General features: G+C 44.9%; 1 protein-coding gene across 2 annotated transcripts in view; it reads right to left on the bottom strand.

Annotated features, from left to right (window-relative positions):
* Positions 1-621: 621 nt before the first annotated feature.
* The window catches only part of LOC120936109 (C-type lectin domain family 2 member D-like), a 67,172-nt gene continuing 50,736 nt past the window's right edge, over positions 622-17,057 (bottom strand). For both annotated transcript variants that reach the window (XM_040348226.1, XM_040348225.1), the window contains exons 2-5: positions 16,106-16,211; positions 9,254-9,405; positions 5,104-5,204; positions 622-2,015 (exon numbers count right to left, since the gene is read on the bottom strand). In XM_040348226.1, coding sequence (XP_040204160.1) covers positions 1,889-2,015; positions 5,104-5,204; positions 9,254-9,405; positions 16,106-16,211 — 486 coding nt within the window. In that variant the 3' untranslated portion in view covers positions 622-1,888. The remainder of the gene's footprint in view (positions 2,016-5,103; positions 5,205-9,253; positions 9,406-16,105; positions 16,212-17,057) is intronic.

The following is a 17,057-nucleotide window of genomic DNA, read 5'->3' as shown; positions in this document are numbered from 1 at the left end:
TGCTCTCGCTCTAACGATCGCGGCGATACCTCACATGTGTGGTTTGAATACCGTTTACATATGCGGGCGCTACTCAGGTATGTGTTTACTTCTGCGCACGAGCTTGGCGGGACGGGGCGCGTTTTCTGGCTCCTAACTTTTTTTGCTGGCTCCTAGATTCCAAGCAAATTTGTCAAACCCTGTGCTAAAACTTATTGGTTCTACTTTACTACTTTAGATGCCTGACAAACATACTTATGTTCACAGCCTATACTTTTTATGGACTAACGAGGTCTCTATGGATACATCACTACACCTATGCCATGCCTGCTCTCCGTTTGGCCCCTGGTGGGGTCCCTTTCTGACTCCACCCCCTCAGCTCCCTGGTGAGGCACCTGCTGCCGCCATCTTGGGGCCGCACACCTGTAGCCATGGTCAAGCTCAGTGGTGAGTATGAGGACCCACAACCCCTCCTACCCTGTGCCTTTATAACCAATACTGTGCCATCTTGCCAAACACATATATATTTTTTCATCCTAGGTACATTGTTACACACATCCACCCCTGAAGTGCGAGCTGGATCTCGTGAAACTAGTGGGATAGTATGTGTACTCTTACCGATACTACATTTATGTACCAATATTCCTTGTTTATGTATCTTTATTTGGCAACTGTTGGTGTTATCTATGCATGTAAACAATTTTACTTGAAAAAAAACTATCTACTGTAATAACTACTGTTATCTTTACTGGCGGAAAAGGGTACCCACTTCATTTAAAGTCCCCTTTCTTTACAATCTCAACAGGCAGTTTTATTACATGATGAAGGGCTTGCTGATATCTTCCCAGGTGTTAATGTAGCTTTTATATTATATTTGAGGATGATGGTTACTAGTTGTTCAGGAGAAAGGTTGCTCAGCAAATTGGCACTGATAAAGAATTATATGAGAACCACAATGACACATGATGAACGACTAAGTTCTCTGTCCCTTTTGGCTGTCCAGAGCAGTGTTCTCAGGATGATACAGTTTAAATGAGTTAGTTAAAGACTTTGCAGATGCTTAGTGCAGGAAAAAATACTTTTTGTAAATATTGTAGTGTGATGCATAACAGTGGTGTAGGACTTCCAACTATGATGTAGGATGTCCAATTTCCTGTGTAATGTGTATTCTTATAGCCAATAAAATTGAGGGAAAAAAAATCAGACAAGTGTCTTCTTCGAAACCGAATGTATATATTTTTTAGAACAAATGCGGTTTATTATTAATTTCAACTTTTTTTGTCATATAATTTAATATCTATGTTGGGGGCATCGAATTTGAAGTGCCCTAGGCCCCCCTAGGACTAAATTTGGCACTGGTTGTGGGCACTAGCTAACTGCGTAGCCCAGCTTGAGAAATGGTCTAGGTTCAGTTTATTACATCTTGATAAAGACTGCCATTTGTGAATCCTGAATATTTGCACATGGGTCCACTGGAACATTTGGTGTGGGATGGTTCAGAGCTTAGGTCCCATTCCTACTGTTATGTAGACCTCGACACTGCTCAATCCGTGGACAAGTGAAAAGCTGAAATCGTTCTTCATGATGCCCTAACCGTGCCTCTGGTTTGTAATCTCCAAGAGGTGCTGGGCAGCAAACATCTTGTTGCATATTGTAAACAATAAGGAAATGTAGGTTATTACAAAAGATACTCCAATCTACCTACGGTAACCTACCTATCAGTCTATCTTTCTAGAGTGACCAAGCTCCAAAAATTGTTCTTGCATACAGATTTTGTCAGCCATTAGGGAGATTGCATCGTGAGATGGAGTTTTCGGGTCTCCGCACCTGCTGCTCCTATTTGGAAAGTACTGTGTAAGTTTACTACACAAGCCTGTCTCATTTTACAGGATGTTCAAGGACAGGCAGATCACGATAAAGGCCCCCTGGCTGTCTTGCTGCATATAAATAGTCGTTGTGTAGAGCAGTCCAAGGCCCCTATCCCTTCATTCCGATGGGCGCAGTGTAGCTGTCTGCCATTTTGGTACCCTTCCACCCTGCAGACAAATCATTAATTCATTATCAGTACACAAAGATGCTTCAGAGGTCAGGATTACACTGTAACAGTTGACAATACAGCTTCAACAGTTCTGGAGTTCTGGCCATTGTCTATCTGGAAAATCTATAAACAGCAAGGTCTTGGTTCTACCATAGTCATCCTCCATATATAAATGCTTTATCTAAAACAGGGGTCTCCAAACTATAGCCTGTGGACCCTATCTAGCCCACAGCAATTTTCTTTAAAATACTCCAGCTTACTGGCAGTGGAAGAATCAACCTGTGTATCGTAATACAGAGCCTGGAACATTCACTGACAGCCAGACAGCCATGACCCTCCCCTAATACTCCTGATATGCATACCGGGATATACCGCATATACTCGAGTATAAGCCGACCCGAATAAAAGCCGAGGCACCTAATTTTAACACAAAAAAAGGGAAAATGTATTGACTCGAGTATAAGCCTAGGGTGAAAAATGCAGCAGCTACTGTAAGTTGAAAAGAGGGTCAACAATGCCCATTTGCAGTCTCACTGTGCCCATTTGCAGTCTCACTGTGCCCATTGGCATGCCTCACTTTGCCCATTGGCATGCTTCAGCCTCACTGTGTTTATCTGCATGCCTCAGCCTCACTGTCCTCAATTATGTAATGCTGCATTTACTGAGGGGTTTACAGGCACCTGCAGTGGGGTTTAATTGGCCATCAGGGAAAGCTCCCTGCCTCATGTACCTGATCTCCCGGCGCAGCCTGTGTCCATCTGCAGCCTTACGATCTCCCGGCTGTCCTGTCAAGGTTTCTGCCTGCAGTGTGGTAATGAAGGGTAATGGTCATGGGGAGGAAGGAAGGAATTAGATCTCTACGATCTCCCGGCGCTGTGATATGTAGTGTAGTCGGCGGCCATGCAGTGTACCAAACCCCTTCCTCCTCCTAACCCTAGTACATGAGGGAACACTGACTCAGTTTTCCAGCGATCTCGCGGCGCTGTGATATGTAGTGTAGTCGGCGGCCATGCAGTGTACCAAACCCCTTCCTCCTCCTAACCCTAGTACATGAGGGAACACTGACTCAGTTTTCCAGCAGGGAGTCAGTGTTCAGCCTATCACGGACGAGGACTAGGAGGAGGCAGGACTTTGGTACACTGCATGGCTGCCGACCACACTACATATCACAGCGCCGGGAGATCGTAGAGAATTAATTTCATCCTTCCTCCAGACCATTACCCTTCATTACCACACTGCAGGCAGAAACTTTGACAGGACAGCCGGGAGATCGTAATGCTGCAGTGAGGAAGGGGACTCGAGTATAAGCAGAGGGCGGAATTTTCAGCACAAAAAAATGTGCGGAAAAACACAGCCTATACTCGAATGTATACGGTAAGTGGGGAGTCTGATGAACACTCCTGGTTATAAGGGGGGGAGTCTGCTAGGCACTCCTGGAAGGGGAGAGACTGATAGATACTTTAGGATTTAAGGTGGGGGGAAGGAGGAGTGGGGTGCTCTGATAGGCACTTCTTGAAGTAAGTGGAGAGTGTGATGGACACTCCTGAATATAAGCAGGGAGAGTGTGATGGACACTCCTGAATGTAAGCAGGGAGAGTGTGATGGACACTCCTGAATGTAAGCAGGGAGAGTGTGATGGACACTCCTGAATGTAAGCAGGGAGAGTGTGATGGACACTCCTGAATGTAAGCAGGGAGAGTGTGATGGACACTCCCGAGTGTAAGCGGGGAGTGTGATGGACACTCCTGAGTGTAAGCGGGGAGTGTGATGGACACTCCTGAGTGTAAGCGGGGAGTGTGATGGACACTCCTGTGTGTAAGTGGGGAGTGTGATGGACACTAGAAATGTGCTTTCGTTTTCGTCCGAATGCATTTTCGTTTTAATACGGGTATTTTCTTTATCATTTTAACAAAATAAAATGAACACACAAAACCCAAAATATCTGCCATTAACAAATGCTTTATTTTCGTTTTCGTTGCTACAACAGTTCGCTATAGGTAGGAGATTCGATATAACTGTGAGAATAGCAATCTGTGTCTATCAAACCTGCGGTCGAATGTGCCTAACCTTAACTCTATTAGTCCAAGATTAATGGACACTCCTGAGTGTAATCGGCGAGTGTGATGGACACTCCTGAGTGTAAGCAGAGAGTGTGATGGACACTCCCCACATAAAGGGGAGTCTTATGGGTACTCCTGGAAGTAAGTGGAATGTCTGATGAGCACTGCTTGAAGTAAGGAATGAGTCTAATAGGCACTGGGGGTCTGAGTGGCACTCTTGGATATAACGGGGGGGGGGGGGGTCTGAGTGGCACTCTTGGATATAACAGGGGGAGTCTAATGGGGTGCTTCTGGAAATAAGTGGGTAGTCTAACTGGCACTCCTGGAAGTAAGTGGACACTCCAGTATGTAAGGGTGCACGCTTTATAAAACTGATTTTGTTTCCGCCACAAATATTGTTAAAATGCACAATGTGGCATTTATACTGAAATGTTTTAGGACCCCCTTCGAAAAACAATGAAGACTCCCATTCTTTGAGGCTGGGGGGTTACTAGAGTCAGCGTCATGTGTGGCATTAATTGGATAGAGATAGCAGCACCCTTGCAGCACAGCCTTGCATTGGTGGTATAGCGGTGTTGCTGCTGAACATTTTGCTGCTGAACATTTTCCCTCACGACACTGACCTAATTTTCCCATCTCTCCTGATGACAATGTTTTACCAGACATGAAGTCTGGTAAAACATTGTCATCAGGACAGGAAGGAAGCTGAACCTCTCTGACAGATCCCTAGATAGTAATACAAACCCGAAAGGAGCTCCAATTCTCCCCCATACAAAACCAACCAATAGGTTTTTGGGTTGACATATACAAACATTACACCTAGCTCAGACATTTTTAATAGAGTACACCGTTTATATGTATGGACTGGAGGAGTTTTTAATTTTCTTTATATATAACAATAATATACCGAGAATTACACCCAGCACACAGGACAAGAGAAGTAGTACTGTGCAGAGTCCATACATACAGAATAAGAACAGATACCGAGAATTACACCCAACATAATAATGTTGACATAATACTTACTTCCCATCATAATCTGTGCCATCGACCCATTTCCATTTGTTTTGGTCCCTCCTGAGCCCGATCCAAAAATCACCATGCGTATTTAGTTTGTCCAAGTCTTTCTGTGAATTAATAGGAAGTTACTAATATTGATTTATTAATCAGCTTATTCTCCATACATGCAGCATTTCTCAGATCCATGTGCTGTTAGCAGTAACTATATCGTTTAGAATCCTTTGGCTGCTAAAACAATAAACATCAATTTTTTTTTTTGTTCAGCCAGTTCTGTGACCTACAGTCTACATCCACACAGGTAACACACAGACCAGTAGGGTTGAACATGTCACAAGTAGGGATGAGCCGAACACCCCGCTGTTCGGTTCGCACCAGAACTTGCGAACACACCAAATGTTCGTGTGAACTTTAGAACCCTGTTAAAGTCTATGGGCCTCAAACATTTGAAATCTAAAGTGTGAATTTTAAAAGCTAATATGCAAGTTATTGTCCTAAAAAGTGTTTGGGGACCTGGGCCCTGTCCCAGGGGACATGTATCAATGCAAAAAAAAGTTTAAAAAAACTGCCATTTTTTCAGGAGCAGTGAATTTAATAATGCTAAAAGTGAAACAATAAAAGTGAAATATTCCTTTAAATTTCGTACCTAGGGGGGGGTTTAAAGTTAGCATGTGAAATAGCGCATGTTTCCTGTACTTAGAACTGTCCCTGCACAAAGTGTCATTTCTGAAAGGAAAAAAAGTATTTTAAAACCAGACTTGCGGCTATAATGAATTGTCGGCTCTGGCAATTCAGAGAGAATTCATTCATAAAAAAAAATAGCGTGGGGGTCCCCCCCAAATTCCATTGCTAGGCCCTTCAGGTCTGGAATGGATATTAAGGGGAACTCCACCCCAAATGTAAAAAAAAAATGGCGTGGAGTTCCCCCAAAAATTCACACCAGACCCCTTATTCGAGCATGTTAATCTGGCCGACCGCAGAAAAGAGGGGGGGATAGAGTGCGCCCCCCCGTCCTGAACCGTACCAGGCCACGTGCCCTCAACATCGGGAGGATGTCCCCATGTTGATGGGGACAAGGGCCTCATCCCCACAACCCTTGCCCGGTGGTTGTGGGGGTCTGCGGGCGGGGGGCTTATCAGAATCTGGGAGACCCCTTTAACAAAGTGGACCCCCAGATCCTGGCCCCCCCTCTATGTGAATTGGTAATGGGGTACCCCTACCATTTCACGAAGGAAGTGTAAATTGTTGGAAAAAACACACACACACACACCGTAGGAAAAAGTCCTTTATTAATAAAAAATAAATAAAAGAAATCCAGCGGTGGTAATCTACTCGGTCCCAGCTCCCTGCTCCAACATTGGCGGTATCCAGCGACGAGCAGGTGATCTCCGGTCCAGCGATGAGAAGATCCATCCATCTAGAGCGCAGCCACGCCGACCTCTCTCCGCTGGACAAAGCCCAGCGAATGACGCGGCTGAAGCTGTGACATTTTTTATATAGGGGAGGCGGGGCCACCCATCACGTGACTCCGCCCCCTCTGATGCACCCTCTGCTACGTCACTGGGGAAGCTTCCCCCTTGCGTCAAGACTGGGCTTCCCCAGTGACGTAGCAGAGGGTGCCTCAGAGGGGGCAGGGTCATGTGACGGGTGGCCCCGCCTCCCCTATATAAGAAATGTCACAGCTTCAGCCGTGTCATTCGCTGGGCTTTGTCCAGCGGAGAGAGGAGGTCGGCGTGGCTGCGTTCTGGATGGATGGATCTTCTCAACGCTGGACCGGAGATCACCTGCTCGTCGCTGGATACCGACAACGTTGGAGCAGGGAGCTGGGACCGAGTAGATTACCACCGATGGATTTTTTTTATTTATTTTTTATTAGTAAAGGACTTTTTTCTACAGTGTGTGTGTGTTTTTTCCAACTATTTACACTTCTTTCTTGAAATGGTAGGGGTACAATGTACCCCATTACCAATTCACATAGGGGGGGGCAGGATCTGGGGGTCCCCATGTTGATGGGAACAAGGGCCTCATCCCCACAACTCTTGCCCGCAGACCCCCACAACCACCGGGCAAGGGTTGTGGGGATGAGGCCCTTGTCCCCATCAACATGGGGACATCCTCCCCATGTTGAGGGCATGTGGCCTGGTATGGTTCAGGAGAGGTGGGGGCCACACTCTGTCCCCCCCTCTTTTCTGCGGCCGGCCAGGTTAACGTGCTCGGATAAGGGGTCTTGGTGTGAATTTTTGGGGGAACTCCATGCCATTTTTTTTTTTAAATTTGGGGTGGAGTTCCCCTTAAAATCCACACCAGACCTGAAGGGTCTTTAATGGATATTTGGGGGGAACCCACGTTATTTTTTTTTAAATTGACGGCGGGGTTCCCCTTAATATCCATTCCAGACCTGAAGGGCCTGGTAATGGAATTTGGGGTGACCCCCACACTATTTTTTATTTTTTTATGAATGAATTCTCTCTGAATTGCCAGAGCCGACAATTCATTATAGCCGCAAGTCAGTTTTAAATGTCTTTTTTTCTTTCAGAAATTACACTTTGTGCAGGGACAGTTCTATGTACGGGAAACATGCGCTATTTCACATGCTAACTTTACACCCCCCCTAGGTACGAAATTTAAAGTAATATTTCACTTTTATTGTTTCACTTTTAGCATTAATAAAATCACTGCTCCCGAAAAAACTGACGTTTTTAAAACTTTTTTTGCATTGATACATGTTCCCTGGGACAGGACCCAGGTCTCCAAACACTTTTTAGGACAATAAATTGCATATTAGCCTTTAAAATTAGCACTTTAGATTTCTCTCATAGACTTTAACAGGGTGTTCCGCGGCTTTTCAAATTTGCCGCGAACACCCCTAATTGTTCGTTGTTCGCCGAACAGGCAATGTTCGAGTCGAACATGAGTTCGACTCGAACTCGAAGCTCATCCCTAGTCACAAGTATGGCTGGTCAAAGTTACATGTCCTTTGCCAGGTAAAACATTGCTTCACATGAATGAAATACATCCACGTTCAAAGTTATTTCTCTGGAGTTTCTCCACAAAATCCAAGAAGCACACAATGCATCCTAAAATCAGCCTTGATGGCACTTTGAGAAAAGTTTAGGAAGCACTGTGGAGTTGTAAAGATAATAAAGTACACAATAAATAACAAGCAAGCCTTCCTACAATTTGCGGTAACTTTCTAGGGACAGCCATGGTTTTAGTTCATTCATTTGTATATTTCTCTTTAAAGTGGAGTTCCACCCATAAATATAACATTACATCAGTAGTTTTAAAAAAATGTCATTAGTCCTTTACGAAAATTTTTTTTTTTTAGATGCCTTCAAAGTGTTGTTGCTAGGCAGAATAGTTAATCTTCCCACTTCCTGCACCTAGGTGCTTAATGCACCGCACAGACTCCTGGGAATGTAGTGGGTGTAACTTACCAGGAGTCTGTGCATTCCCCAGTCTCAAAGAATCATGTGACTTGGACAGCACAGGTGCTGAAACCTGATCTGACACTGCTTGTGCAGCACTGAGCATGTGCGAGATCTGCAAGGCTGAAATCCAGGAAGTCATACAGTCTGGCTTCATGATGCCCACACTTAAGATGGCCCCAGTCAATTTCTATTTTATAAAGTGTCTAAATGCTGTAACAACCTAACAAAACGGACCTTAGTTTACAGACTAACTTTACTAGAATACATTAAGCTTGTGTATTACAGGGGTATTTATATTTAAAAAGTGAAATTGTGGCCGAAAATCCGCTTTAAGTGGCCTCAGCATCGGATAAAAGTTGTCGTGTTAAAGCGGACCTTCAGTCATTTATTTTATCTTTCCATCTATTAAATCTTCGGATTTTGTTGTTGTTTTAACTTTGGATAGTAAAACATTTTTTTTCTGCCAGTAAATACCTTATACAGCCCACTTCCTGTTTCTTGTCTGGTCATTAGCCTAGGCTTATGACATCATGCACAGCTCTCCCTCACACTCTCGTGAGAGTTTGCCAGGAAGGGAGGGGGGATGAGTTACAATAGGGCCAGAGGATCAGGTAAGTAAAACTTATTTTCTATTGCCTAGGTCGGGGGTTTCCAAACTTTCTAAACAAAGGGCCAGTTCACTGAATCTCCTTTTTACAGCGGTAGAAAAGAGAATTTTCTGTATTCACCTTTGTGTTGTCCATTATCACCAGTAGGGAGGCCCCATGACTGTTGCAGAATTCCTCACTGGCGTTCCAGGCCCTCCTGTTGTCTGATAAATAGTAACAGCGGCTGCTTAGCTGGATCCAGTCTGTAGGACACTCTGCAGGATGCGGTAGCTCTAGGGAAATAATGTCATATAATGTCATTCTTGCTATGAGCAATTTGATTGGTAATGAAAATGTTGAAACTGCAATCTTAAAATGTAAAACCAGCAAGTGGTGAGGGTTAGAACCCATGTCAGTTTTTTATTGTTATCTGCGTCCCTTATTGTTAACTGCGTTATCTGCACCCTTGCTAGGTTTTCATTGCAACAGTAAAACCTGGAAAATCCAGCATTGTGCACTGCTCACTGGAACAGGGAATAGAGGAGAACTCTTCCAATGCAGACATTTGTTCTGGTGACAACTACCTGAGGCCTCGTTCACAGGAACGATGGTAAAAACAGGTGGATGAGCCATGGTTTTACTGCTCCCTGGCTGTCCACCTTAAAGTGGCTTACATATACCCAGTAAAGGGACTGGCCTACAGAGATTAAACAAATCCTCCTACATAAGCTGTAAAGCCCAGAATTTTTAAAGCTTGTCTGAGCTGTCAAAAAAAAGGGGTGGAGAGTTGGAGTCTCTCTCTCTCATTCTTTTTTTTGCTGTTAATATATCTATCTTCCTAAGAATGAGCCTGGCGCTCGGGATTTGTCAGGCTAAAGATGATAGATATATTACCAGCAAAAAAAACATAACACGCTCAAGCTTTGGGGGCCACAGATGTGTATATATATGCAAATTCCAAGTAGGGGCCACAGCAAACCAGAACGTAGGCCGGACTTTGGACATGTCTGGTTTTACTATAAAAAAAATTGCTGTGCGCTGCTAAAGTGTTTGCGTTTGATTTGTAGAAAAGGTGGCAACCCTACACCGATGTTGGACGAGAAGGCCTGACTCGTAGTCTCCACTCTAATTCATCCCAAAAGTGTTCTATCCGGTTGAGGTCAGGATTCTGTGCAGGCCAGTCAGGTCCTCCACTCCAAACTCGCCCATCCATCTTTTTATGGCCCATGTTTGTGCACTGGTGCACAGTCATGTTGGAACAGGAAGGGGTCATCCCCAAACTGTTCCCACAAAGTTGGGAGCATGAAATTGTCCAAAATGTCTTGGTATGCTGATGCCTTAATGCCGCGTACACACGATCATTTTTCCGCATGTCGAAAGAGCGACGTTTTCCCAACTTCATCATTAAAACGACGTTGCCCACACACCATTGTTTTTAAAAAATGATGAAAAAAGCGCGGTGACGTACAACACGTACGGCGGCACTATAAAGGGGAAGTTACATTCGCCTTTGGGCTGCTTTAGCTGATTTTGTGTTAGTAAAAGACGATTCGCGCTTTTTTGTCTGTTACAGCGTGATGAATGTGCTTACTCCATTATGAACGGTAGTTTTACCAGAACGAGCGCTCCCATCTCATAACTTGCTTCTGAGCATGCGCGGGTTTTTTACGTCGTTTTAGCCCACACACGATCATTTTTTACAACCCAAAAAACGACATAGTTTAAAACCATGTTAAAACATGCAGCATGTTCAAATATTTTTTTTTTGTCGTTTTTCAGAACCTGAAAAATGATGTGAAGCCCACACACGATCATTTTAACCACTTCCCGCCCGGCCTATGGCCGATTTACGTCCGGGAAGTGGTTATGAAATCCTGACAGGACGTTCTAGAACGTCCTGCAGGATTTCATGCCGCGCGCGCCCGTGGGGGCGCGCATCGCGGCGATCGGTGATGCGGGGTGTCAGTCTGACACCCTGCATCTCCGATCTCGGTAAAGAGCCTCCGGCGGAGACTCTTTACCACGTGATCAGCCGTGTCCAACCACGGCTGATCACGATGTAAACAGGAAGAGCCGCCGATGGCTCTTCCTCACTCGCGTCTGACAGACGCGAGTAGAGGATAGCCGATCGGCGGCTCTCCTGACAGGGGGGGTTAGCGCTGATTGTTTATCAGCGCAGCCCCCCCTCGGATCGCCACACTGGACCACCAGGGATGCCCACCCTGGAGCACCAGGGTGGGCAAAAAAAAAAAAATGACAGAAAAAAAAAAAAAAAAAATGACAGAAAAAAAAAAAAAAAAAAAAGCATAAAGAAAAAAAAAAAGATGCCAGTCAGTGCCCACAAATGGGCACTGACTGGCAACCTGGCAAAAATCAGTGCTGCCACCCCAGTGTCCATCAGCGCCACCCCAGTGTCCATCAGCGCCACCCCAGTGTCCATCAGTGCCACCCCAGTGCCACCCCACAGTGCCCATCCATGCCCAGTGCCCACCTATCAGTGCCCATCTGTGCCACCCATAAGTATCCATCAGTGCCGCCCATGAGTGCCCATCTGTGCCGCCTATGAGTGCCCAGTGCCGCCTATGTGTGCCCATCAGTGCCGCCTATGTGTGCCCATCAGTGCCGCCTATGTGTGCCCATCAGTGCCGCCTATGTGTGCCCATCAGTGCCGCCTATGTGTGCCCATCAGTGCCGCCTATGTGTGCCCATCAGTGTCGCATACCAGCGCCGCCAATCAGTGCCACCTCATCTGTGCCCGTCAGTACTACCTCATCGATGTCCATCAGTGCCATCTCATCGGTGCCCATTAGTGCCGCCATATCAGTGCCCGTAATTGAAAGAGAAAACTTATTTACAAAAAAATTAACAGAAAAAAATAAAAACGTATTTTTTTTTCCAAATTTTCAGCCTTTTTTTAGTTGTTGCGCAAAAAAAAAAAATCGCAGAGGTGATCGAATACCACCAAAAGAAAGCTCTATTTGTGGGGAAAAAAGGACGCCAATTTTGTTTGGGTACAGTGTAGCATGACCGCGCAATTGCCATTCAAAGTGCGACAGTGCTGAAAGCTGAAAATTGGCTTGGGCGGGAAGCTGCGTAAGTACCTGGTATGGAAGTGGTTAAATAACGTTTTTGAAAAACAACGATTTTTTCATGCCGAAAAATGATCGTGTGTACGCGGCATAAGGGTTCCCTTCACTGGAACTAAGGGGCCAAGCCCAACCCCTGAAAAACAACCCCACACAATAATCCCCCTCCACCAAATGATTTGGACCAGTACACAAAGCAAAGTCCATATAGACATGGATGAGCACATTTGGGGTGGAGGAACTTGACTGGCCTGCACTGGACAGAGTCCTGACCTCAACCTGATAGAACACTTTGGGGATTGTAACGGTCACCACCGTTTACGACCTTCCATCACCCCACGACAGCTTATCTGACCCTCCAACCATCCAGCAGGCCCGAACCATTCCATAAGAATTCCCTCAATAACGAGACTGACAAGCTCTGTTACTGCGTCAAAATATATGAACTCTTTTAATGGTTTCTTAGCTTGCTTATATGCAGTACCAGTTGCGGCCTAAGACATTGTGCTGCCTGGTACCAAGAATGAAATGCTGCCCCCCCCCCCAAAAAAAAAATTACGCCCACCAAAATGCCCCCACATCCATTATTTTATATCATGATAACTAAAGTGGACCTATCATGGCTCTATACATGTATATAGGAGTATAAAAAGGACCTGTTATGGCTCTATTTGTGCAATTAACCCCACAGTGGAGCAGAGAGCGGAACGGGAGGAGCGGTCGGGCAGCAATTAGCCCCACAGTGGAGTGGAGAGTGGAGCTGGTGGAATGGGATGGCGTGCGGGCAGGAAATTTGCTGCCCCCCTGAAAGTGCTGCCTGGTACAATAGTACCATCTGGTCCCATGGTAGGGCCGGCCCTGTGCAGTACAACAGGTTACAGTAATCACAGGAACAATTAAACTCTCCACCCCCTTCATCACACCATGGGGGGGCTTCAATCACATTCTTTTACATAATGATATTCAGAGTTAATTATCCCCCGGACGTTACGTCTCCGACAAGTACATTCCACACATAAACAGTATACATAATGAGAGGTCTAGGAGCCAGGCTGACACAGAGGCAGTCTTAGTTAGCATCTCAACAGCCTCACACAAAGGCCTTTCAAGAGCCAGGCTCATTTAACATGTCACTAGCCAGGGCTAATCATTGAAAAGCGTTATTATTGACACAATATTCTTTATAGACATTAAAGAATATATGGTAGATTACTGCCCATGTTAAAACAATCCAATATATGTCTCTTTATTTCCTGGCTCAATCTGTGCCCAAAAGTGACCCCTGTTACAGGGATGAATTAGAGCGGAGACTGTGAGCCAGGCCTTCTCGTCCAAACATTCCCATAGACACACTCCTAAACCTTGTGGACAACCTTTCCAGAAGAGTTGAAGCTGTTATAGATGCAATGGGTGGGCCAACTCAATACTGAACCCTACAGACTAAGGCTGGATACACATTATTCAATTTTCCATTTTTTTTTCCTTTAGATTTACCAAAACCATATAATATGAGGTCAAACCTAAATATTTTAAATTTGTATGCAATCAGGCAGGCCCTTGTACTACACAGTTGAAGGTAAATCTAAAAGAAATCTAACAAAAATAGTTGTATAGTGTGTATCCAGCTTAAAGGGATGCCATTAAAGTTCATGTGCGTGTAAAGGCAATACTTTTGGCAATATAGTGTAGTTGAAGGTAAATCTAAAGGAAATTGTGTTCTCTGTAGCTCGCAGAAAATTGTTCTGTAAACATAGGGCGCAATAATGTGGTGATGTTCTATCATACACTGGGGGGCGCTACAAGACAGTTGCATGTGAGTTTCACCTTTAGCACCTTTAGAGGTGTAACTGCTGTGATTATGTATACGTGTTTAAGTAGAACGAGGAAGAAGACGCACCTTAAAAAGGACAAACTGACTAAACAACACTCTCCGGGAGCCCAGTGACACCAGGACTATGGATACCACCACAGGACTATGGAAAGTATTTATATTAGCTCCTATTTTGCTGAGGATGGCTGTAAATCCTAGTATATATCTAGCCAAGCCACCAATCCAGGAAATGCCTATCCACAAATCTACGCCTGATGCCTCCCTTCACCTGGAACAATATTTCTCACCTTTTTTTTTGTATACTGGATGATATTGGAATTTTACAGCCTGCTGGAGGATCACTGTGACAGATGCTACAAATCTATGAAATGACATGAAGCAGGAGGGCGTCACTTTGTTCCAAAGTTTTTGTGGGGGAGAAGAGATTCCCACTTCGACCCATGATCTAGATCAGCATAGGACCAAAACATTGCGATTTTTTACCAAACTGTGTTGTAAAATCAGTCTTTGGACCTTTTCTAAACAGACGGTGGATACTGGCTGAAAAAGGAAAGGGTTAATAAGCTACAGACTTTGGAATATTCTCATTGCCTTGTGTATGAAGAGAGGGATCAGCCCAGGAACACAGGTGGGTACCAGTGACATAGAGAGGGGGGGTTTTACTAAAGGAAAAAAGACTGAGCACTTTGCAAGTGCAGTTGCTTCAAAACGTAGTAAATGAGATAAAGCTTTACTTTGCAAATAATACCCAATCACATGCAAGGATTAAAAAACTAAAATAATTTATTGCGCATGATTGGATGATGGAAATCAGCAGAGCTTTACCATGTTTACTAACCTCTGAGAAAAAGAGCGCAAGTGCACTTGCAGAGTGAGCAGTCTGCTTCCCTTTAGTAAATCCATTCCATTGTATGTGTCAGTTTGCCCTTCACTTCCTCTAATATATATTAATTAGTAAACCTACCTAAATGGACAAAAAAACAAGCATCTAACTTTTGCAACGTGGGGGAAACTCACGACAAGGGTGGTTTTGAATTTACTTCATTCTTTTTATTTTTTTCACAATATATTTGTAGCACTACCCCTGTAGGAGCTGCTGGTTTAGATTTGGGCTTGCCGTTACCTTACTGTTCACCACGCTTGTCCTAGGGGTCCCTCTTGAAGAGTTATGCGCAAATGTCTGCCCCAACACTTGGGTTCTTTTTCTTCAAGGGTTTTAATTAACAAGTTTTGTCAGAGGGGTAGAGGGATAGGGGAGATTCAGGTACCTTGCTTTGCAGGTTTAGGGGTATGTTCTTAGGTCCAGAGGACAAATTGGGTCCACACTGGATTCAGCAACCATCGGATAGGCCTCTCTCGCTTACCTAGCAGTCGGTGCGAAGCTCTTTCAAAAGTCTCTGCCACAGACTTGATGAGTGTAGTCGAGTCATTACACAGTCTTCTGCCACAAGATCGTGTAACCACACACACACTTTGCAAAGTTCCCAAGAAAGTACACAGCTCACGGTGTCAGGATCTTTCAGCCCAGCCGGCAGCACAGTGAGGTAAATTGGCCAGTATGCGTCCTCCAATTGAGTCCCCAATTGTTCGGCTTCTTCCCACAGGCAAGACAGCACAGGTCCACCCCTGGACCAGTAGGCCCCCCAGAGACTCCTGGGCCTACTCTCAGTAACAGTGCCTCGGACCAGGAGGGCCTTCAGGTCAGGATCGGAAGACCCCGCCAGAACGGTGTCTGTCCCTTAAGTACCCTCTCCCAGCCAGAATGTACAGCGGGTAGACCATGCCCACTGGGCTGCCTCTGGGAAGAGAATACCCAATACACCCAGCCTATTGCATTTCCAACCTTGACCCACAGTGACGACACCCACAGTCAGGTGGAAGACATGCAATGCAGCTGAACTGGAACAGAAACCCATAATTTGGCATTATATCCTGAGCCAAACTACAGCTCAGATAACTAAATTTACAAATGGCGCCTACTCAACAGGAGCAGGGCACTACATATTTTATTGAAAGAATTTAAAATAGAACAAAGAGTATATACAAGGTATATACAAGTGTTGTATGGTTACTTACTTGAGATACAGATGGCAGATATCAAAAAAATTACAACAACGACACCCAGGCAGAGTATGAACATCCAGCCTGGCACCTCATGCTTGCGGCAGAGCCAGGAAGATCCCTGAAACCATAAAATGACTTGTATTAACACATTTAATGATTGCACTATACATAGGAATACACAAACAAGTATTACATTGTTACGCAAATCAGAAACATTACTGTAGTGATACAAGGTTAGGAACACACCGTAATATAATTTGAAACTCTCCAACTTACTTTGTATAAATCATATCTGTAGAGTTTCATAACAATTAAATAAAAGTGTTATTAAACCCTAACATTTAATATCAATTACTGCTGCTAATGCCATTGCTTGCTTTCTCTTCCTCTCTTAAAGCCCGTCCTTACTCTCAGTTGACTAGGTCCAATGATTTCTACTCTAAGCACCCAGCCTTGGGGTGGCAGTACTGCCTCCTAGGGTCCAATGAGACCAGCATTTCACACACATACCTTACGCCACAGGTGTCAAACACAAGGTCCGTGGGCTGAATCCGACCCTCCAGGCCATTTCATGGGGCCCTCGCACTTCTCCTGCAGCTGCAGGAGAGCTCCAGCCCGCCTCTGGTCATCCTCCAGACCCTTACTTTCTGCGCTTCCAAGCAATGTATCCAACTTCTTCAAGGCAGCAGCATAAGGAAAGGGGGGGTACACTGTGATGTAAGGGAGAGTGGGGCACTCAACTTCTGATGGTGGGGTGGCTCTTGACATCTAATGTAAGGGGAGGGGGTGCGCTGGACATCTAATCTTAAGGCCTCGTACACACGACCGAGTTTCTCGGCAAAAACCAGCAAGAAACTTGCTGGGAGATATTTTTTGCCGAGGAAACCGGTCGTGTGTACATTTTCGTTTAGGAAACTGTCGAGAAACTTGACGAGCCAAAAAGAGAGCAAGTTCTCTATTTCCT

The sequence above is a fragment of the Rana temporaria genome, chromosome 4 (genome assembly GCF_905171775.1).
Source record: "Rana temporaria chromosome 4, aRanTem1.1, whole genome shotgun sequence".
NCBI classification, from domain to species: Eukaryota; Metazoa; Chordata; class Amphibia; order Anura; family Ranidae; genus Rana; species Rana temporaria.
Note: the sequence above shows the minus strand (reverse complement) of the source record. Positions and strands in the feature narration are given on the sequence as shown.